The sequence below is a fragment of the Salminus brasiliensis genome, chromosome 2, assembly GCF_030463535.1.
Source record: "Salminus brasiliensis chromosome 2, fSalBra1.hap2, whole genome shotgun sequence".
Lineage (NCBI taxonomy): Eukaryota > Metazoa > Chordata > Actinopteri > Characiformes > Bryconidae > Salminus > Salminus brasiliensis.
Window position 1 is genome coordinate 11,851,237 of NC_132879.1, and position 24,776 is coordinate 11,876,012.

General features: G+C 39.6%; 1 pseudogene and 4 gene segments (V, D, J or C); 2 read left to right on the plus strand and 3 right to left on the minus strand.

Moving 5' to 3' along the window:
• Positions 1-4,817: 4,817 nt before the first annotated feature.
• On the minus strand, positions 4,818-5,346 carry LOC140549353 (probable non-functional immunoglobulin kappa variable 6D-41). The segment is given in 2 exon segments: positions 4,818-5,149; positions 5,298-5,346. Coding segments are annotated over 2 exon segments (381 nt in total).
• Positions 5,345-8,385, plus strand: LOC140549361 (Ig kappa-b4 chain C region-like). The segment is given in 3 exon segments: positions 5,345-5,353; positions 6,096-6,204; positions 7,933-8,385. Coding segments are annotated over 3 exon segments (438 nt in total).
• A 4,531-nt stretch (positions 8,386-12,916) lies between these two features.
• Positions 12,917-13,478, minus strand: LOC140549809 (probable non-functional immunoglobulin kappa variable 6D-41; annotated as a pseudogene).
• A 4,441-nt stretch (positions 13,479-17,919) lies between these two features.
• LOC140549386 (Ig kappa chain V region 120-like) lies at positions 17,920-18,449 on the minus strand. The segment is given in 2 exon segments: positions 17,920-18,257; positions 18,401-18,449. Coding segments are annotated over 2 exon segments (387 nt in total).
• A 3,320-nt stretch (positions 18,450-21,769) lies between these two features.
• LOC140549402 (Ig kappa-b4 chain C region-like) lies at positions 21,770-24,510 on the plus strand. The segment is given in 3 exon segments: positions 21,770-21,793; positions 22,558-22,666; positions 24,065-24,510. Coding segments are annotated over 3 exon segments (453 nt in total).
• Positions 24,511-24,776: the final 266 nt, after the last annotated feature.

Genomic DNA, 24,776 nt, shown 5'->3' on the forward strand with positions numbered 1-24,776 from the left:
ATCCAGTTTTGAATGGTTTGATGATGTGTGTGATCAAGCACACATGGGTGCACACAAAAACCTGGTAATTATGAGTCTGTTCTGTTTGAGCATGAACACATTGTGGGGGGCACTTGTCATCCAGTGACCAGGACAAAAACAAAAGAACTCTAGTGCAGGAACTGTAAGAACCAGATAAATCTGACCTCTTAGCTCTTCCTCTCCTTTTCTACTGTTAAACACTTGACCAACATCACCTGAACTTATATAATATCATGATTAGCCTACAGATACTAGCACCATCACTCCAGAAGACTGTCCAACTGCTCCACAGTTCAATTATGGGGGGCTTTATACCCCTTTAACCCATGTTTGGCATTAGTCATTGTGCCAGTAGGTTCATGTTTATCTGCTCCCCTGAGTCCTATTCAAATGGGGATACTTCTCTCAGGGACTAGGCAATCTATGGGCAGGCATTTGTACATCTGTGTCAGCAATGTCTGCAATTTAAATTATCTTAAAAGAGGCGCCCACAAATATCTGGATATATGTATTTAGTGATAATAAATATGATATTAGAAATAAAACAATAATTGTGGGAAAATGTGGTGTAGACTCATGTGAACAAGCTCTAAGTTTCAATATATTCTAATGAAACTAGTGCCTCTGTAGTTATGTTAGATTGGACACTTCCTAATTGGCCTATGGTTTGGTTCTGTCCCAGTTCTGCTCCGACCTCTACTGCTTATGATGTTGATCAGGTGTATTTCATTCTGATTCAGTGTCTTGAACTGTGGAAGGCAGTTCTTGGTGAATACATGGTGTATATAGGACTGTTGTGATGTGTTTCTCACAGCACTTTCTACAACAATAACAGACAAAGACCTCCAGCTTGTAGAAAATGCAGCTCCAGCTATAAGAACACTTACCAGAATTCAGCTTCATCTTAGAGCATCACTGCACTGACTGACTGTTTTATTTAGAATTGACTTAAAAACTGAATTAATGTTTATTGAATCTCTTGATTGTCCAGAACCGTGAAATATCACTGAATGCCTGAAAAAATCACTGAGTTAAGTGTAATGTTGTAGTTAACTACCAGTAGGGGAGATTTAACAGTGCTCAACTGTTACTGTTTTTTGTGTTTTTTTCATTAGGGACTCTGTGAGCTGCTGAGTGTTAATGAGTTAAACACTGCATCTGAAGACACTGGTTGGAGAAATATATTGACAGAAAACACATTTTAGATCACTGTAAAAGGTAACTATACTTTCTAGAAACTTGCCTTAATTCTGTAGAAACTGTCACAGATACTCTGAAATACTTGGTTCTATAAATTCTGTCATTTTTTGCATTATTCCATTGTCCATTTATTATTATTTCACATCAGGCACCGTCAACAAAACCTGAAGAACTTTAACTTTTGTGACTATTTTGATTTAGAATGAGAACTACTGAGCATGTCAAACACACACAGAATTCAATATCCAGTTAAAGATATTTTAGCACCACTGCACTGCCTGTTTCCTTCAGAGATTACTATTAATGTTTATCACTGTTTTGACTTCTCTTACTGGTAAATAACCATCATATCTCTCTGAAAGCCTGATGAAATTGCTCCTTGTCCAGTGCTCACCTTCTCTATATCCATTAAATGAAAAATGTCCACTAAATGTCTAATCATGCATCTATGAGTGAATGAACTAGACTTCTGGAGTTCTGGAGAGATGTCTTAATGAAGACTACTTTCTGCTTATTACTGCAGCAGAGACACAGAATCAGAAGCAGCAGCAGCAGGAGCTTCAGATCAGGAGAAGACTGAAGGTTCAACTGGAGGAAGATCAGGGGAAGATTGTAGAAACTGGAAGTAAATAGACAGAGCAAAAACAGATAGACTTGATCCAATTAAAAGAAAGGAGATGTAAAAAAGAAATGTATGAAGTTGGTGTAGTGTTTTCTTTTCTCCACAGAGTGTGATTGTGCTGTTTCACATCCTCCAACTCAGCACCTGCAGAAGATCCCACTGCAGCAGTGCAGTCTCTGTGCAGCCTGACTGAGTGAGGGAGGTTTTTGTACGACTCTGTATCACTGTGTGAACACATTACCACTATGAAAACTCTGACAGTAATAATCTCCGGCATCTTCAGGCTGGACTCCACTGATGGTCAGAGTGAAGTCAGATCCAGATCCACTGCCTCTGAATCGAGCTGGAAATCCAGACTGAAGCTGATTCGCGAGTTTGATCAGGGGTTTAGGAGCTTCTCCAGGTTTCTGCTGATACCAGTGTAAGTAGTGGCCATATGAGTTGCTATACACTGCAGGACTGGTTCTACAGCTGATGGTGACGGTGTCTCCTGGAAGAGCAGATTTTACTTCAGGAGTCTGAGTCACAGTCACCTGACCTATAGACTCTGGAGAAACAGAAATAAGGTAGAACTATTTTCAGATTTCAGACAGAAAATTTTAACTTTGAGGTTTAATGTAGAACAGTTTCCTCTGAGATTTCAATCTGAATCAGTGTCTCACCTCTAGTGCAGAAGATCAGAGTCCAGATGATGATGGGGGTGACAGTCATGGCTGCTGTGGGTGAAGAAGTTGCTGTAGCAGCTCTCAGTCATAAAGTGTTAAACTCACAGGACTATAAACACTCTCAGAGCACTGAAGCATGGAGTGTCTTCTGTCTATGCAAATATCTTCTTAACAGAACTTCACCAGAACTTTCACTTCTGTACATCATCTGCTGCAGGTTTCATCTTCATAGTTCAATGAATATTAAAACAGTAAATATACATGGAGTGAGGGAGGGGTTGGAGATGAGATAGAACATAATTTCTGAATCAATAATTTGGAGTTTGGATTGTAGTGTTTCTATTTCAGCTTTTTGTAAAGGTGTTCAGTGCTGGACAGCACACACTGAACACTTGTGGTCAAAGAGAGAGTCTGGGCTTCTGCTCTAAGATTTCTGAAAAGGAGCTGCAGTTCCTCCCTCAGCACAGCTGGATCTTCCTGATCCTCTCTGAGCTGAGTTTGGAGATCAGTGCTTTTGAGAAAGACACAGGAGTGGTGATGCTCACCTGGGTTCCACAGTGTGTAGGGTCCTGAAGGTCCAGAGCTGCAGATACAGAGCTGCTGCTCTTGTGCTCTTTCTATGTTGCCAAAGACATTGAGTATGAAATCTATTTATAAATGAGGAGCAGCATCTGAACGTACAGCTGAGTTTACTGGTAAACTATCAGGTAATTTCTGAGTTCACTGACTGAAGCTGGAGCTCTTCTTCAGATCATCTGTTTCCAATGTTGGGTTGTGGAATATTGGACTAGTTCTACTGATCCAGTTCTGAATGGTTTGATGATGTGTGTGATCAAGCACACATGGGTGCACACATAAACCTGGTAATTATGAGTCTGTTGTGTTTGAGCATGAACACATTGTGGAGGGCACTTGTCACTTGTGAATGAGGTGCTCACTTGCAGCGGGGTTTGAACCCTGGCCGCTGCGTCGTGAAACCGACGCTGTGCCGCTACACCAAAGCGGCAGTTATCGAAGCGCCCAACAAAAGACATGTAAAGGGATGGATTTAATAAATGAGGAGACGTCGCGTTTCATGCGAAACAAAGGCGGGAAAAGAAAGGACGCCAGGGGAGAGCTGGCTACCTCTTTAACTCTAGAGGGAAATACAACTAAAGGGCAAAAAGGATCTCCCAAAAGAAACAAGAAAACTGAGAAGTTACAGGGAAGGCACACACTCCTGCCTTCCTCTGTAAAACTAGGGTATGTGTGCAAACACACACACATATACACATACCAGGGAAGACGGACACTCCTGCCTTCCTCTGGTACACGAGTGTATGTGTGCTACACGCACATGCACACACAGACACACTGCACAGACACAGGGAGACAGACTCGGGAGAGACACATGAAGGGGAGTGACACAAACTCAGCCTTCAACTCGAGAACTACACAGACTGGCACACAGACACACAGACCACCAGAGTGGCAGGGGGAGGCCTTGCCCTAGAGCCACCCCTTACACAAAGACTGAAGAACTCTGGAGCAGGAACTGTAAGAACCAGATAAATCTGACCTCTGAGTTCTTCCTCTCCTTTTCTACTGTTAAACACTTGACCAACATCACCTGAACTTATATAATATCATGCTTAGCCTACAGATACTAGCCCCATCACTCCAGAAGACAGTCCAACGGCTCCACAGTTCAATTATGGGAAGCTTTATAGCCCTTTAGCCCATGTTTGGCATTAGTCATTGTGCCAGTAGGTTCATGTATATCTGCTCCTGTGAGTCCAATTCAATTGACGATACTTCTCTCAGGGACTAAATAATCTGTGGGCAGGCATTTGTACATCTGTGTCAGCAATGTCTGCTATTTAAATTATCTCAAAAGAGGTGTCCACAAATATCTGGACATATGTATTTAGTGATAATAAATATGATATTAGACATAAAACAATCATTGTGGGAAAATGTGGTGTAGACTCGTGTGAACAAGCTCTATGTTCCAATGAATTTTAATGAAACTAGTGCCTCTGTAGTGATGTCAGATTGGAGATTATACTGAAGAATCAACTGGAGGAAGATCAGAGTAGGACTGTAGAAGACTGATGATAAAATAAAGGTGCACAGACAGATACACTTGATCACCAGTAGGGAGATGTAGAAACATTGTATATGGTTAAAGTGGTGTGATTTCTCTCCTCCACAGAGTGTGATTGTACTGTTTCACATCCTCCAACTCAGCACCTGCAGTAGATCCCACTGCAGCAGTGCAGTCTCTGTGCAGCCTGACTGAGTGAGGGAGGTTTTTGTACGACTCTGTATCACTGTGTGAACACATCACCACTGCTGTGGTAACTCTGACAGTAGTAATCTCCAGCATCTTCAGTCTGGACTCCACTGATGGTCAGAGTGAAGTCAGATCCAGATCCACTGCCTCTGAATCGAGCTGGAAATCCAGACTGAAGCTGACTCACAAATTTAATCAGGAGTTTAGGAGCTTCTCCAGGTTTCTGCTGATACCAGTGTAAGTAGTGGCCGTATGAGCTGTAGTAATATACTGCAGGACTGGTCCTACAGCTGATGGTGATGGTGTCTCCTGGAAGAGCAGATTTCACTGCAGGAGTCTGAGTCACAGTCACCTGACCTATAGACTCTGGAGAAACAGAAATGGAAAAGGTAGAACCATTTTCAGATTTTAGACTCTTATGCATTTTATTAAATTTTGTATGAAGAATATTTTAACTTTGACGTTTAATGTAGAAAAGTTTGCTCTTAAAGTACAATCCAAATCAGTGTCTCACCTCTAGTGCAGAAGATCAGAGTCCAGATGAAGATGGGGATGAAAGTCATGGCTGCTGTGGGTGCAGAAGTTGCTGTAGCAGCTCTCAGTCATGAAGTGTTAACCTCACAGGACTATAAACACTCCCAGAGCACTGAAGCATGGAGCGCTCAGTGCAACGTGTCTTCTGTCTATGCAAATATCTTTTTAACAGAACTCAATTTTAATGGGTTGATATGACCTTCTCTCATTGTTTTCATACTTAGTGTGTGGAGGTTGTTCTTATGAGTTATTTATATACAGCACCTTACAAAAGTGTCCACCCCTCTTAAAAATCAAAAGACTGGTCTGCTTAACAAATGATGTTTTTAATGTTTTGGGCTGTGCCATATTTTGTTGACTTTGTTGTCTCCTGGATATGAATGAGTTTAACACTGCAGCTGAAGATGCAGATTGGATACTGGCAGAGAGGAAAATGGAAAAAAAGGACAGAAATATTGATGGGGAACTATTTTTAGACCACTGTAAAAGGTAAAACTGCAATTTAGTAACTTCCTGTAATCCAGTAGAATCTGTCAGAGTTACTCAGACTTAATTACTTCTATACATTCTAGTAATAGATCTTTGCAATTAATCATTATTGAGAAAAAACAGAAGATGGGAAGTGGGAAACTGCTGAGATGTCCAGAGTTCAGAGAATATTGAATTTAAAAGGTAAATGTATTTAGAAAGATCTAGAAAATAGTCAGGACAATTATATATTTACTATTTGACTCACAGACCCTCACTTTCCCCCTAACTGCAGTGTAAAATGCTGTAGTGTGTTCAGAGAGCAGTGTGTTTGCTGCAGCAGGTTTTTGTACAGCCACTGAATGAGATTGTACCACTGTGGTACACTTTTGGAGGAGGAACCAAACTGGCAGTTGGACGTAAGTAACAAAATGCTACATTTGTAAAACAGTAAATTCATGTCTTAATGACTAATTTCATTTCTGTTAAGACTGTAATATCATTATCTGTAATATCTGTAAAGTTTATGACCTACAGTGATGAATGAAGGACAGTAACTTCATTGATAGGTGCTAATTCAATTCTATATTGATGCAAAGTTCTATAGAAATTTTAATGTGAAGCATTATTTATAAACGGTAGGATTTTATCCCATATAGTGGTTAGTGTGGCCGCAACAGATAACACCACCACCTGCCATTGAGTTACAACAACCCCATGTGGGAGACCAGGGTTCGATTCCCGGTCTGGGTGACTATGCTGCGCTACACCAATAAGAGTCCTTGGGCAAGACTCCTAACACTACAATGGCCCACCTCTGTAATACAAGTAACCTTGTAAGTCGCTCTGGATAAGAGCGTCTGCTAAATGCCATAAATGTAATGTAATGTAATGTAATATTCTGGGGTTTGCTTAAGATGTGTGACTTTACGACTATGTTTCTTAAATAACTGCAGGAGTTGTTTTAGATTTTAATCCAGTTTCACAAATCTGAAATAATAAACATGCTACTGGTTCTATTAATTAAACTTCAGAATTATATTTTATTGATGATGAAGAAAAAATGATACCAATGCTAAAAATGTGATACTGATATCCTGAAAATCTAATAATTATACCTGGAGAAATGAATTTCCGGTGCACAATATTTTACTTAACATATAAGAGTAATTTTATATTAGTTTATATTAGAATTTCAACAGGTCAAGACTGAAGTTTTACATCTAAAAATGTAATAAGTACAATTTATACTGGTAAAAAAAAGGTTTCTTTAAATTTTGTAGAAATTAAATATTTTAAAATATCTTCTAGAGAAAAAAAAATTCAACACTCAAGAATTTAAGAATATTCAATGTTAATTTTATTTCTAGTATTAATAAATAATTTATTTACATTAACTAGACATGAAGGCTAAAAGTTACATTCCAAATGTCTGTTTCTATATGACTTAAAATGGCTTACATTAATTTATTTAAATGTAATTTATTTTAATAAAATGTTGTGGAAGCATATTTCTACATCATAAAAAATAAGGAAATGAAATACATTATGATCAGCGCAGTAGAACTTTCAGTTTTTAATACACAATTAAGAATGTATAGATTTACATTTTCTACCTTTTTTATCTTTTTTTGTTCATAAATGAACATCTTTTTAAATTGAATGTACTTTGATATAGATCTATGATAACGAAATGTACACAGTGTGTTGGCAAAGTATCCAGGAGGGTTTTATTTGACTAGAAACATTTGTGATGCACCACTAAACACACACACACACACACACACACACAGCTGAAAGTCTGTCCTCTCATTGCTCCTACAGCTGTTTCTCTGTACTGACTGAATGAGAGCTTTTGCTGCCTGTATGGAAATATCTGAAACTGTACACTGTTCACTTTATAGTGCACTCCAGTACTTCATATCCAGTAATCGTACAACACACTGAAATAGGCAGCGTTCAAGCAGTGCACCCCAGCAGAGACTAGTACCCATAATGCACTAGTGCCTGATTTGAGTACTGAATTCTGTACCATATAACCAGAATCACAGTTTCTGTTCTCCAGCTGCTGCTTTTCCAGTGTAGGAAACATTGATTAGTAGGTAATTATGAACATCACTGGATCATTATCTCTGTGTGTCTCCTAGGTGACACAGTGCCCACCCTGACAGTCCTGCCCCCGTCCAGTGTAGAGCTGGAGCAAGGGAAGGCCACACTGCTGTGTGTGGGCAGCAGGGGCTTCCCCTCAGACTGGAAGCTGAGCTGGAAGGTGGGCAGTAGCAGCTGGAACTCGGGGGTCAGTCACAGCCCCGCTCTTCTAAAGGACGATGGCCTCTACAGCTGGAGCAGCACCCTGACCCTCGACCAGCAGCAGTGGCTGAAGAACACAGTGACCTGTGAGGCCACCAAGGACTCCCAGACTCCAGTCAGCAAAACAGTGAGCGCAGACCACTGCTCTGGCCTGTGAGCTCTCTCACACACCTCCGCCTCACTCTGCATCAGAAGATCAGCTTCTTTCTCTTAATTGTCTTTTAAATGTCTTTTAATGAGGAAATGTCAAATTTTCATTCAAATAAAAGCTTTTCTTTCAGAATCTGAAACAGTGCTCTCATTTCTGTTTGACACTTTCTGTTCCAAACACCAGAAATCATTTTCACTATCAGCATCATTTACACTCACTGATCCAGTCCCTGTAGACTAACTACTGCACATGAAAACACACACTCTCTTCATTAACATCATCATTTATACTTTAATACTGTAAAAACGTCCTGAAGGAAAATGGTTGCACAAACCCCAGTGGATAATCCACATCCATGTAGCTACAGGATCAGAAGGGTGTAAAGGATTTTGCTCAAGGGTTGCTATGGTGTTGCTAATGTGTTTTGCTATGGCACTGTTTAGCAGTTGCTATGTGGTTGCTGTAGCATCCCAGGTGGTTGATTTGCTTTAATGGTTGAAATTTAATGGATCAAAGTTTTGTTATAATGGTAAATTTACTTAAAATAAAATCATAATCAAAGTTATTAAAATAACATCATAAAGACGACCAAACAGTCTGACTGTAGCAGCAAAAGAGAAGCTCCATGCAGCGTTACAATCACTGACAAACCAGATACAAATTACAAAGGACACTTCTTGACCGCTCTACAGCCTTCGAAAGGCACTTCTGTCTGTGTCTGCCAACTTTACTGTCATTTATAATACAGTGAAAATAACAGAACTGTAACCATGGTTACATTAATAATCACAGCTCTGTAATTACTATCACATTTTAGCACAGAATATTATACTGCCTTTAAAGGCATCACTGCATTCATTTTAAAATTGTGTATTAAGCTCTATAAAATAATGATATACTGTACAATAAAGAAAACATTTATGATAATCATTTTTAACATTTTTAAATCATTTTAATATATATATAGTAAATTAATGTAGTTATAGATAGCAAAAGGAAATGAGTGATAATCTTCACTAAATAAAGTTAGCTAATGTTAGCTAGCATCACCAAAATGGCAACATCATCAACTAAGTTCCAGAAAACAAAATCTATCAAAATTTCATGTACAAATTGTTAATTTCGGTGATGCTATTAACACTAGCACACTAGCTAAGAAAGGAGAGCCTCTCTGTAACGTCTCTCTCCCAGTGCAGTGTGGCTACCATTACGTACCATAGCAATGTACCGTAGAGTGACGGCATGGAGAGTTCCTTATTAATCTCTACTGGAATAAACGGAAGGAAATTAAGCTTTCAGCTCCACTTTTCACACTTGCTATCAGTTTACTACATCTTCACAGACTGACTGTTTACCAGCTGAACCATATGAGCTGAAACGGCTCGGCTAGTAACGTTAGTAAGCTGAGGAAACAGACCACTAGCATATGTCTGTTTATCTAAAAGACTGGGCGTCTTTCTCTGTGTATGTTTCACTACTTATCATCTCACTGACTGCAGCTTTCTGTGATTATGGAGGATAGAAAGATGTCCTTCTGTCTGTGAGATGATAAAGACTAATATCTGGGTTGGAAATAATGGAGAATGTATTTCTGGGTTAAGATGGATTATTGACAAAACTAATGAAAATGAATCCAGGTTAAAAGTATGTTTTGTAATTCATAGGATAAAATATATTTACTGTAGAATTTGTTAGTTGTTTAAGTTGTTAAAGTCTACACTGTAGACCCACATTATACTCTGAGTTAAGAATGCCATTCTGAATAATATGGATTATAATCAGTAGTGAGTCAGTGTGGTGTGTTTTCTCTCCTCCACAGAGTGTGATTGTGCTGTTTCACATCCTCCAACTCAGCACCTGCAGTAGATCCCACTGCAGCAGTGCAGTCTCTGTGTAGCCTGACTGAGTGAGGGAGGTTTTTGCACGACTCTGTATCACTGTGTGAACACAACACCACTATGATAACTCTGACAGTAATAATCTCCAGCATCTTCAGTCTGGACTCCACTGATGGTCAGAGTGAAGTCAGATCCAGATCCACTGCCTCTAAATCGAGCTGGAAATCCAGACTGAAGCTGATTCGCAAGTTTAATCAGGAGTTTAGGAGCTTCTCCAGGTTTCTGCTGATACCAGTGTAAGTTGTGGCCAGATGAGCTGTGATAATATACTGCAGGACTGGTTCTACAGCTGATAGTGATGGTGTCTCCTGGAAGAGCAGATTTTACTTCAGGAGTCTGAGTCACAGTCACCTGACCTTTGGACTCTGGAGAAACAGAAATAAAGTAGAAGTATTTTTACATTTTTGACTTTTATGAACATTATGTGAACTTTGTTTAATAACATTTTAACTGAAGATGTTCATTACATGCTAGCTGTGAAAGTTCAATCTGAATCAGTGTCTCACCTCTAGTGCAGAAGATCAGAGTCCAGATGAAGATGGGGATGAAAGTCATGGCTGCTGTGGGTGAAGAAGTTGCTGTAGCAGCTCTCAGTCATGAAGTGTTAAACTCACAGGACTATAAACACTCCCAGAGCACTGAAGCATGGAGCGCTCAGTGCAACGTGTCTTCTGTCTATGCAAATATCTTCTTAACAGAACTTCACCAGAACTTTCACTTCTGTACATCATCTGCTGCAGGTTTCATCTTCATAGTTCACTGAATATTAAAACAGTAAATATACATGGAGTGAGGGAGAGGTTATAGATCAGATAGAACCTAATTTCTGATTCAATAATTTGGAGTTTGGATTGTTGTGTTTCTATTTCAGCTTTTTGTAAAGGTGTTCAGTGCAGGACAGCACACACTGGACACTTGTGGTCAAAGATAGAGTCTGGGCTTCTGCTTCAAGATTTCTGAGAAGGAGCTGCAGTTCCTCCATCCAGGAGTGGTAATGCTCACCTGGGTTCCACTGTGTCCGGGATCCTGAAGGTCCAGAGCTGCAGAAACAGAGCTACTGTTCTTGTGCTCTTTCTATTTTTTCAAAGACATTGAGGATGAAGTCTATTTATAAATGAGGAGCATAAACTGAACGTACAGCTGAGAAACTATACTGTGAAACTATCAGGTCATTTCTGAGTTCACTGACTGAAGCTGAAGATCTTCTTCAGATGATCTGTTTCCAATGTTGGGTTGTGGATTATTGGACTAGTTCTACTGATCCAGTTTTGAATGGTTTGATGATGTGTGTGATCAAGCACACATGGGTGCACACAAAAACCTGGTAATTATGAGTCTGTTGTGTTTGAGCATGAACACATTGTGGAGGGCACTTGTCATCCAGTGACCAGGACACAAACTGAAGAACTCTGGTTCAGGAACTGTAAGAACCAGATAAATCTGACCTCTTAGCTCTTCCTCTCCCTTTCTACTGTTAAACACTTGACCAACATCACCTGAACTTATATAATATCATGATTAGCCTACAGATACTAGCCCCATCACTCCAGAAGACAGTCCAACTGCTCCACAGTTCTATTATGGGAAGCTTTATAGCCCTTTAGCCCATGTTTGGCATTAGTCATTGTGCCAGTAGGTTCATCTATATCTGCTCCTGTGAGTCCTATTCAATTGGCGTTACTTCTCTCAGGGACTAGGCAATCTGTGTGCAGGCATTTGTACATCTGTTTCAGCAATGTCTGCTATTTAAAGTAGCTTAAAAGATGTGTCCAAAAATATCTGGACATAAGTATTTATTGATAATAAATATGATTTTAGAAATAAAACAATAATTGTGGTGTAGACTCATGTGAACAAGCTCTATGTTCCAATGAATTCTAATGAAACTAGTACCTCTGTAGTGATGTCAGATTGGACCCTTCCTAATTGGCCTATGGTTTGGTTTCGCCCTGGTTCTGCTCCGACTTCTCCTGCTTATGATGTTGATCAGCTGTATTTCATTCTGATTCAGTGTCTTTAACTGTGGAAGGCAGATCTTGGTGAATACATGGTGTATATAGGACTGTTGTGATGTGTTTCTCACAACACTTCCTACAACAATTACAGACAAAGACCTCCAGCTTGTAGAAAATGCAGCTCCAGCAATAAGAACACTTACCAGAATTCAGCATCATCTTAGAGCATCACTGCACTGACTGACTGTTTTATTTAGAATTGGCAATAAACTTTTATTAACGTTTATTGAATCTCTTGATTGTCCAGAACCGTGAAATATCACTGAAAGCCTGAAAAACTCACTGGGTTCCAAATCATTCCATAAGCTCATCCAGTGCTAGACTTCCCCACATTCTACAAGTAAAAGTCTGCTTGTATTCACTAAAGATCTAACATTGCATCTATGAGTGAATGATCCTGGTCTTGAGCTAATGTGCTTATTCATTCTCATTACTGTGAGAACCTCACCCTCATTACTGTGGCAGACAGGTGGAATCTGAAGCAGCAGCAGGAGATTATACTGAAGAATCAACTGGAGGAAGATCAGAGTAGGACTGTAGAAGACTCGTGATAAAATAAAAGACCACAGACACTTGATCACAAGTAGGGAGATGTAGAAACATAGTATATGGTTAGTGTGGTGTGATTTCTCTCCTCCACAGAGTGTGATTGTGCTGTTTCACATCCTCCAACTCAGCACCTGCAGTAGATCCCACTGCAGCAGTGCAGTCTCTGTGTAGCCTGACTGAGTGAGGGAGGTTTTTGCACGACTCTGTATCACTGTGTGAACACAACACCACTATGATAACTCTGACAGTAATAATCTCCAGCATCTTCAGTCTGGACTCCACTGATGGTCAGAGTGAAGTCAGATCCAGATCCACTGCCTCTAAATCGAGCTGGAAATCCAGACTGAAGCTGATTCGCAAGTTTAATCAGGAGTTTAGGAGCTTCTCCAGGTTTCTGCTGATACCAGTGTAAGTAGTGGCCGTATGAGCTGTGATAATATACTGCAGGACTGGTTCTACAGCTGATGGTGACGGTGTCTCCTGGAAGAGCAGATTTTACTTCAGGAGTCTGAGTCACAGTCACCTGACCTATAGACTCTGAAGAAAAAGAAATAAAGTAGAAGTATTTTCACATTTTTGACTCTTATAAACTTTATGTGAACTTTGTTTAATAACATTTTAACTGAAGATGTTCATTACATGGTAGCTGTGAAAGTTCAGTCTGAGTCAGTGTCTCACCTCTAGTGCAGAAGATCAGAGTCCAGATGAAGATGGGAATGAAAGTCATGGCTGCTGTGGGTGAAGAAGTTGATGTAGCAGCTCTCAGTCATGAAGTGTTAAACTCACAGGACTATAAACACTCTCAGAGCACTGAAGCATGGAGCGCTCAGTGCAACGTGTCTTCTGTCTATGCAAATATCTTCTTAACAGAACCTCACCAGAACTTTCACTTTTGTAGATCATCTGCTGCACATTTCATCTTCATAGTTCACTGAATATTAAAACAGTAAACATACATGGAGTGAGGGAGAGGTTGGAGATCAGATAGAACCTAATTTCTGAATCAATAATTTGGAGTTTGGATTGTAGTGTTTCTATTTCAGCTTTTTGTAAAGGTGTTCAGTGCTGGACAGCACACACTGGACACTTGTGGTCAAAGAGAGAGTCTGGGCTTCTGCTCTAAGATTTCTGAAAAGGAGCTGCAGTTCCTCCCTCAGCACAGCTGGATCTTCCTGATCCTCTCTGAGCTGAGTTTGGAGATCACTGCTTTTGAGAAAGACACAGGAGTGGTGATGCTCACCTGGGTTCCACAGTGTGTAGGGTCCTGAAGGTCCAGAGCTGCAGATACAGAGCTGCTGCTCTTGTGCTCTTTCTATGTTGCCAAAGACATTGAGGATGAAGTCTGTTTATAAATGAGGAGCAGCATCTGAACGTACAGCTGAGTTTACTGTGAAACTATCAGGTCATTTCTGAGTTTACTGACTGAAGCTGGAGCTCTTCTTCAGATAATCTGTTTCCAGTGTTGGGTTGTGGATTATTGGACTAGTTCTACTGTTCAAGTTCTGAATGGTTTGATGATGTGTGTGATCAAGCACACATGGGTGCACACATAAACTGGTAATTATGAGTCTGTTGTGTTTGAGCATGAACACATTGTGGAGGGCACTTGTCATCCAGTAACCAGGACAAAGTGTAATGAGGTGCTCACTTGCAGCAGGGTTTGAACCCAGGCCGCTGTGTTGGAGGGTACTGAGTGAGCTACCACGATCACGTGACCAACGGGCCCAAGTGCAGAGTCTATAATCTTAGAACAGGCAAAATGGAAATGAGAAATGACCCCCCCCGGGACTCGAACCCTGGCCGCTGCGTCGCGAGACCGGGCTCTGCCGCTACACCAAAGCTGCAGTTATCGAAGCGCCCAACTAAAGAAATGTAAAGGGATGGATTTAATAAATGAGGAGACGTCGCGTTTCACGCGAAACAAAGGCGGGATAAGAAAGGACGTCAGGGGAGAGCTGGCTACCTCTTTAACTCTAGAGGGAAATACAACTAAAGGGCAAAAAGGATCTCCCAAAAGAAACAAGAAAACTGAGAAGTTACAGGGAAGGCACACACTCCTGCCTTCCTCTGTAAAACTAGGGTATGTGTGCAAACACACACACATATACACATACCAGGGAAGACAGACACTCCTGCCTTCCTCTGGTACACGAGTGTATGTGTGCTACACGCACACGCACACACACTGCACAGACACAGGGAGACAGACTCGGGAGAGACACACGAAGTAGGATTTCATCCCATACTGTGGGGTTTGCTTAAATGTGTGATTTTTCCACTATGTTTCTTAAAGAACTGCAGGAAGTTGTTTTAGTTTTTAATCCAGTTTCACAAATCTGAAATTATAAACATGCAACTGGTTCTATTAATTAAACTTCAGAATTATATTTTATTAATGAGGATGAAAAAATGACACCAATGCTAAAAATGTGATACTGATATCCTGAAAATCTAATAATTACACCTGGAGAAATGATTTGCTGGTGCACAATGTTTTACTTAACATATAAGAGTAATTTTATATTAGTTTATATTAGAATTTCAACAGGTCAAGATTGAAGTTTTACATCTGAAAATGTAATAAGTACAATTTATACTGGTAAAAAAATGTTTCTTTAAATTTTGTAGAAATTAAATATTTTAAATATCTTCTAGAAAAAAAAGAATTTCGACAGTCAAGAATTTAAGAATGTTCAATTTTAATTTTATTTTGAGAATTTCCCCACTGCGGGACTAATAAAGGACTATATTATTGATAAATAATTTATTTACATTAACTAGACATGAAGGCTAAAAGTTACATTCCAAATTCCTATTTCTATATGACTTAAAATAGCTTACATTCATTTATTTAAATGTCATATATTAATAAAATGTTGTGGAAGCATATTTCTACATCATAAAAAATAAGGAAATGAAATACATTATGATCAGCGCAGTAGAACTTTCAGTTTTGAATATGCATATTAAGAATGTATAGATTTACATTTTCTACTTCTACTATCTTTTTTTGTCCATAAATGAACATCTTTTTCAATTGAATGTACTTTGATATAGATCTAAGATATAGAAATGTACACAGTGTGTTGGCAAAGTATTCAGGAGGGTTTCATTTGACTAGAAACATTTGTGATGCACCACTAAACACACACACACACACACACACACACACACACACACACACAAACACACATACACACACACACACACACACACACACACACACACACACACACACAGCTGAAAGTCAGTCCTCTCATTGCTTCTACAGCTGTTTCTCTGTACTGACTGAATGAGAGCTTTTGCTGTCTGTATGGAAATATCTGAAACTGTACACTGTTCACTATATAGTGCACTCCAGTACTTCATATCCAGTAATTGTACAACACACTGAAATAGGCAGCGTTCAAGCAGTGCACCCCAGCAGAGACTAATACCCATAATGCACTAGTGCCTGATTTGAATACTGAATACTGTACCATATAACCAGAATCACAGTTTCTGTTCTCCAGCTGCTGCTTTTCCAGTGTAGGAAACATTGATTAGTAGGTAATTATGAACATCACTGGGTCATTGTCTCTGTGTGTTTCCTAGGTGACGCAGTGCCCACCCTGACAGTCCTGCCCCCGTCCAGTGTAGAGCTGGAGCAAGGGAAGGCCACACTGCAGTGTGTGGGCAGCAGGGGCTTCCCCTCAGACTGGAAGCTGAGCTGGAAGGTGGGCAGTAGCAGCTGGAGCTCGGGGGTCAGTTACAGTCCCGCTCTTCTAAAGGACGATGGCCTCTACAGCTGGAGCAGCACCCTGACCCTCGACCAGCAGCAGTGGCTGAAGAATACAGTGACCTGTGAGGCCACCAAGGACTCCCAGACTCCAGTCAGCAAAACAGTGAGCGCAGACCACTGCTCTGGCCTGTGAGCTCTCTCACACACCTCCGCCTCACTCTGCATCAGAAGATCAGCTTCTTTCTCTTAATTGTCTTTTAAATGTCTTTTAATGAGGAAATGTCAAATTTTCATTCAAATAAAAGCTTTTCTTTCAGAATCTGAAACAGTGCTCTCATTTCTGTTTGACACTTTCTGTTCCAAACACCAGAAATCATTTTCACTATCAGCATCATTTACACTGACTGATCCAGCAGCAAAAGAGAAGCTCCATGCAGCGTTACAATCACTGACAAACCAGATACAAATTACAAAGGACACTTCTTGACCGCTCTACAGCCTTTGAAAGGTACTTCTGTCTGTGCCTGCCAACTTTACTGTCATTTGTATTACAGTGAGAATAACAGAACTGTAACCATGGTTACAGTAATAATCACAGCTCTGTAATTACTATCACATTTTAGCACAGAATAATATACTGCCTTTAAAGGCATCACTGCATTCATTTTAATATTGTGTATTAAGCTCTATAAAATAATGATATACTGTACAATAAAGAAAACTTAATTAAATTAAGTAAATTAATTTAGTTATAGATAGCAAAAGGAAATGAGTGACAAGCTTCACTAAATAAAGCTGGCTAATGTTTGCTATCATTACCAAAATGGCAACATCATCAACTAAATTCCAGAAAACAAAATCTATCAAAATTTCATGTACAAATTGTTAATTTTGGTGATGCTATGAACACTAGCACACTAGCTAAGAAAGGAGAGCTACCATTACGTACCATAGCAATGTACCGTAGAGTGACGGCATGGAGAGTTCCTTATTAATCTCTACTGGAATAAACGGAAGGAAATTAAGCTTTCAGCTCCACTTTTCACACTTGCTATCAGTTTACTACATCTTCACAGACTGACTGTTTACCAGCTGAACCATATGAGCTGAAACGGCTCGGCTAGTAACGTTAGTAAGCTGAGGAAACAGACCACTAGCATATGTCTGTTTATCTAAAAGACTGGACGTCTTTCTCTGTGTATGTTTCACTACTTATCATCTCACTGACTGCAGCTTTCTGTGATTATGGAGGATAGAAAGTTGGTAAAGTGTACACTGTAGACCCACATGATACTCTGAGTTAATAATGCCATTCTGAATAATATTGATTATAATCAGTAGTGAGTCAGTGTGGTGTGTTTTCTCTCCTCCACAGAGTGTGATTGTGCTGTTTCACATCCTCCAACTCAGCACCTGCAGTAGATCCCACTGCAGCAGTGCAGTCTCTGTGCAGCCTGACTGAGTGAGGGAGGTTTTTGTATGACTCTGTATCACTGTGTGAACAGGAAGGTGCTGCTGATATAATGATAACCCTGACAGTAATAATCTCCAGCATCTTCAGTCTGGACTCCACTGATGGTCAGAGTGAAGTCAGATCCAGATCCACTGCCTCTGAATCGAGCTGGAAATCCAGACTGAAGCTGATTCGCGAGTTTGATCAGGAGTTTAGGAGCTTCTCCAGGTTTCTGCTGATACCAGTGTAAGTAGTGGCCAGATGAGCTGTCATAATATACTGCAGGACTGGTTCTACAGCTGATGGTGACGGTGTCTCCTGGAAGAGCAGATTTTACTTCAGGAGTCTGAGTCACAGTCACCTGACCTATAGACTCTGGAGAAACAGAAATAAGGTAGAACTATTTTCAGATTTTAGACTTTATGAATTTTATTAAACTTTGTATGAAGAATATTTTAACTTTGGCGTTTAATGTAGAAATGTTTGCTCTTAAAGTTCAATCTGAATCAGTGTCTCACCTCTAGTGCAGAAGATCAGAGTCCAGATGAAGATGGGAATGAAAGTCATGGCTGCTGTGGGTGAAGAAGTTGCTGTAGCAGCTCTCAGTCATGAAGTGTTAAACCCACAGGACTATAAACACTCTCAGAGCACTGAAGCATGGAGTGCTCAGTGCAACGTGTCTTCTGTCTATGCAAATATCTTCTTAACTGAACTTCACCAGAACTTTCACTTCTGTAGATCATCTGCTGCAGGTTTCACCTTCATAGTTCACTGAATATTAAAACAGTAAATATACATGGAGTGAGGGAGGGGTTGTAGATAGAACCTAATTTCTGAATCAATAATTTGGAGTTTGGATTGTAGTGTTTCTATTTCAGCTTTCTGTAAAGGTGTTCAGTGCTGGACAGCACACACTGGACACTTGTGGTCAAAGAGAGAGTCTGGGCTTCTGCTCTAAGATTTCTGAAAAGGAGCTGCAGTTCCTCCCTCAGCACAGCTGGATCTTCCTGATCCTCTCTGAGCTGAGTTTGGAGATCAGTGCTTTTGAGAAAGATTCAGGAGTGGTTATGCTCACCTGGATTCCACTGTGTCTGGGGTCCTGAAGGTCCAGAGCTGCAGAAACAGAGCTGCTGCTCTTGTGCTCTTTGTTTTTTTCCAAGAAAGTGTCTATGAAGTCTATTTATAAATGAGGAGCAGCATCTGAACGTACAGCTGAGTTTACTGGTAAACTATCAGGTCATTTCTGAGTTCACTAACATAAGCTGGAGCTCTTCTTCAGATCATCTGTTTCCAATGTTGGGTTATGGAATATTGGACTAGTTCTACTGTTCAAGTTCTGAATGGTTTGATGATGTGTGCGATCAAGCACACATGGGTGCACACAAAAACCTGGTAATTATGAATCTGTTGTGTTTGAGCATGAACACATTGTGGAGAGCACTTGTCATCCAGTGACCAGGACAAAGACTGAAGGACTCTTGTGCAGGACCTGTAAGAACCAGATAAATCTGACCTCTGAGCTCTTCCTCTCCTTTTCTACTGTTAAACACTTGACCAACATCACCTGAACTTATATAATATCATGATTAGCCTACAGATACTAGCACCATCACTCCAGAAGACAGCCCAACTGCTCCACAGTTCAATTATGGGAAGCTTTATAGCCCTTTAGCCCATGTTTGGCATTAGTCATTGTGCCAGTAGGTTCATGTTTATCTGCTCCCCTCTCTCAGGGACTCGACAATCTATGGGCAGGCATTTGTACATCTGTGTCAGCAATGTCTGCAATTTAAAGTAGCTTAAGAGAGGCGTCCACAAATATCTGGACATATGTATCTAGTGAAAATAAATATGATATTAGAAATAAAACAATAATTGTGGTAAAATGTGGTGTAGACTCCTGTGAACAAGCTCTATGTTCTGATGAATTCTAATGAAACTAGTGCCTCTGAAGTTATGTCACATTGGACCCTTCCTAATTGGCCTATGGTTTGGTTCTGCCCTGGTTCTGCTCCGACTTCTCCTGCTCATGATGTTGATCAGCTGTATTTCATTCTGATTCAGTGTCTTTAACTGTGGAAGGCAGTTCTTGGTGAATGCATGGTGTATATAGGACTGTTGTGATGTGTTTCTCACAGCACTTCCTACAACAATTACAGACAAAGACCTCCAGCTTGTAGAAAATGCAGCTTCAGCTATAAGAACACTTACCAGAATTAAGCTTCATCTTAGAGCATCACTGCACTGACTGACTGTTTTATTTAGAATTGACTTAAAAACTGAATTAATGTTTATTGAATCTCTTGATTGTCCAGAACCGTGAAATATCACTGAAGGCCTGAAAAAATCACTGAGTTAAGTGTAATGTTGTAGTGAACTGCCAGCAGGGGGGATTTAACAGTGCTCAACTGTTACTGTTTTTTTGTTTGTTTGTTTTTTTATGAGGGACTCTGTGAGCTGCTGAGTGTTAATGAGTTTAACACTGCATCTGAAGACACTGGTTGGAGAAATACATTGACAGAAAACACATTTTAGATCACTGTAAAAGGTAACTATACTTTCTAGAAACTTGCCTTAATTCTGTAGAAACTGTCACAGATACTCTGAAATACTTGGTTCTATAAATTCTGTCATTTTTTGCATTATTCCATTGTCCATTTATTATTATTTCACATCAGGCACCGTCAACAAAACCTGAAGAACTTTAACTTTTGTGACTATTTTGATTTAGAATGAGAACTACTGAGCATGTCAAACACACACAGAATTCAATATCCAGTTAAAGATATTTTAGCACCACTGCACTGACTGTTTCCTTCAGAGATTACTATTAATGTTTATCACTGTTTTGACTTCTCTTACTGGTAAAGAACCATCATATCTCTCTGAAAGCCTGATGAAATTGTTCCTTGTCCAGTGCTCACCTTCTCTATATCCATTAAATGAAAAATGTCCACTAAATGTCTAATCATGCATCTATGAGTGAATGAACTAGACTTCTGGAGTTCTGGAGAGATGTCTTAATGAAGACTACTTTCCCCTTATTACTGCAGCAGAGACACAGAATCAGAAGCATCAGCAGCAGGAGCTTCAGACCAGGAGAAGACTGAAGGTTCAACTGGAGGAAGATCAGGGGAAGATTGTAAAAACTGAAAGTAAATAGACAGAGCAAAAACAGATACACTTGATCCAGTAAAAATAAAGGAGATGTAAAAAAGAAATGTATGAAGTTGGTGTAGTGTTTTCTCTCCTCCACAGAGTGTGATTGTGCTGTTTCACATCCTCCAACTCAGCACCTGCAGTAGATCCCACTGCAGCAGTGCAGTCTCTGTGCAGCCTGACTGAGTGAGGGAGGTTTTTGTATGACTCTGTATCACTGTGTGAACATGTGGGTGCTGCTGATATAATGATAACTCTGACAGTAATAATCTCCAGCATCTTCAGGCTGGACTCCACTGATGGTCAGAGTGAAGTCAGATCCAGATCCACTGCCTCTGAATCGAGCTGGAAATCCAGACTGAAGCTGATTCGCAAGTAATATCAGGAGTTTAGGAGCTTCTCCAGGTTTCTGCTGATACCAGTGTAAAAAGTGGCCAGATGAGCTGTGATAATATACTGCAGGACTGGTTCTACAGCTGATGGTGACGGTGTCTCCTGGAAGAGCAGATTTCACTGCAGGAGTCTGAGTCACAGTCACCTGACCTATAGACTCTGGAGAAACAGAAATAAAGTAGAACTATTTTCAGATTTTAGACTCTTATGAATTTTATTAAACTTTGTATGAAGAATATTTTAACTTTGAGGTTTAATGTAGAACAGGTTCCTCTGAGAGTTCAAACTGAGTCAGTGTCTCACCTCTAGTGCAGAAGATCAGAGTCCAGATGAAGATGGGGATGAAAGTCATGGCTGCTGTGGGTGAAGAAGTTGCTGTAGCAGCTCTCAGTCATGAAGTGTTAAACTCACAGGACTATAAACACTCCCAGAGCACTGAAGCATGGAGCGCTCAGTGCAACGTGTCTTCTGTCTATGCAAATATCTTCCTAACAGAACTCAATTTTAATGGGTTTTTAGGACCTTCTCTCATTGTTTTCATACTTAGTGTGTGGAGGTTGTTCTTATGAGTTATTTATATACAGCACCTTACAAAAGTGTTCACCCCTCTTGAAAATCAAAAGACTGGTCTGCTTAACAAATGATGTTTTTAATGTTTTGGGCTGTTCCATATTTTGTTGACTTTGTTGTCTCCTGAATATGATTGAGTTTAACACTGCAGCTGAAGATGCAGATTGGATACTGGCAGAGAGGAAAATGGACAAAAAGGACAGAAATATTGATGGGGAACTATTTTTAGACCACTGTAAAAGGTAAAACTGCAATTTAGTAACTTCCTGTAATCCAGCAGAATCTGTCGTTACTCAGACTTAATTACTTCAATTAATTCTAGTATTAATGTCTTTTTTATTTCCCAATAAGATCTTTCCAGTTAGTCATAATTGAGAAAAAAACAGAAGATTTTTAAGTGGGAAACTGCTGAGATGTCCAGAGTTTAGAGAATATTGAATTAAAAAGGTAAATGTATTTAGACAGATCTATAAAATAGTCAGGACAATTATATATTTACTATTTGACTCACAGACCCTCACATCCCCCCTAACTGCAGTGTAAAATGCTGTAGTGTGTTCAGAGAGCAGTGTGTTTGGTGCAGCAGGTTTTTGTACAGCCACTGAATGAGATTGTAACACTGTGGTACACTTTCGGAGGAGGAACCAAACTGGCAGTTGGACGTAAGTAACAAAATGCTACATTTGTAAAATACTAACTTCATGTCTTAATGACTAATTTCATTTCTGTTAAGACTAATGTTGTAAAGTGAAATATCTGTAAAGTTTAAGACCTACAGTGATGAATGAAGGACAGTAACTTCATTGATAGGTGCTAATTCAGCTCTATATTGATGTAAAGTTCTCTAGAAATTTTAATGTGAAGCATTATTTATACACAGTAGGATTTCATCCCATACTGTGGGGTTTGATTAAATGTGTGATTTTATGACTATGTTTCTTAAATAACTGCAGGAGTTGTTTTAGTTTTTAATCCAGTTTCACAAATCTGAAATAATAAACATGCTACTGGTTCTATTAATTAAACTTCAGAATTACATTTTATTGATGAGGATGAAAAAAAATGATACCAATGCTAAAAATGTGATACTGATATCCTGAAAATCTAATAATTACACCTGAAGAAATGAATTGCTGGTGCACAATATTTTACTTAACATATAAGAATCATTTTATATTGTTAGAATTTCAACAGGTCAAGATTAAAGTTTTAGATTTAAAATGTTTTCAAGATTTAAATGTTTCTTCAATTTTTATTTTATTTCTAGTATTAATAAATAATTTATTTACATTAACTAGACATGAAGGCTAAAAGTTACATTCCAAATTCCTATTTCTATATGACTTAAAATAGCTTGCATTCATTTATTTAAATGTTATATATTAATAAAATGTTGTGCATCAAAAATATAAGGAATTTAAATACATTATGATCAGCGCTGTAGAACTTTCAGTTTTTAATACGTGATTAAGAATTTATAGATTTACATTTTCAGCTTCATTTTTTTATCTTGTTTTGTCCACAAATGAACATCTGTTACAATTGAATGTACTTTAATATAAATCTAAGATAATGAAATAAGAAATGTACATAGTGTGTTGGCAAAGTATCCAGGAGAGTATCATGTGACTAGAAACATTTGTGATGCACCACTAAACACTGACACACACACACACACACACATACACACACACACACACACACACACACAGCTGAAAGTCAGTCCTCTCATTGCTCCTACAGCTGTTTCTCTGTACTGACTGAATGAGAGCTTTTGCTGTCTGTATGGAAATATCTGAAACTGTACACTGTTCACTATATAGTGCACTCCAGTACTTCATATCCAGTAATCGTACAACACACTGAAATAGGCAGTGTTCAAGCAGTGCACCCCAGTAGAGACTAATACCCAAAATGCACTAGTGCCTGATTTGAGTACCAAATTCTGTACCATATAACCAGAATCACAGTTTCTGTTCTCCAGCTTTTCCAGTGTAGGAAACATTGATTAGTAGGTAATTATGAACATCACTGGATCATTGTCTCTGTGTGTCACCTAGGTGACACAGTGCCCACCCTGACAATCCTGCCCCCGTCCAGTGTAGAGCTGGAGCAAGGGAAGGCCACACTGCTGTGTGTGGGCAGCAGGGGCTTCCCCTCAGACTGGAAGCTGAGCTGGAAGGTGGGCAGTAGCAGCTGGAACTCGGGGGTCAGTCACAGCCCCGCTCTTCTAAAGAACGACGGCCTCTACAGCTGGAGCAGCACCCTGACCCTCGACCAGCAGCAGTGGCTGAAGAACACAGTGACCTGTGAGGCCACCAAGGACTCCCAGACTCCAGTCAGCAAAACAGTGAGCGCAGACCACTGCTCTGGCCTGTGAGCTCTCTCACACACCTCCGCCTCACTCTGCATCAGATGATCAGCTTCTTTCTCTTAATTGTCTTTTAAATGTCTTTTAATGAGGAAATGTCAAATTTTCATTCAAATAAAAGCTTTTCTTTCAGAATCTGAAACAGTGCTCTCATTTCTGTTTGACACTTTCTGTTCCAAACACCAGAAATCATTTTCACTATCAGCATCATTTACACTGACTGTTCCAGTCCCTGTAGACTAACTACTGCACATGAAAACACACACTCTCTTCATTAACATCATCATTTATACTTTAATACTGTAAAAACGTCCTGAAGGAAAATGGTTGCACAAACCCCAGTGGATAATCCACATCCATGTAGCTACAAGATCAGAAGGGTGTAACTGATTTTGCTCAAT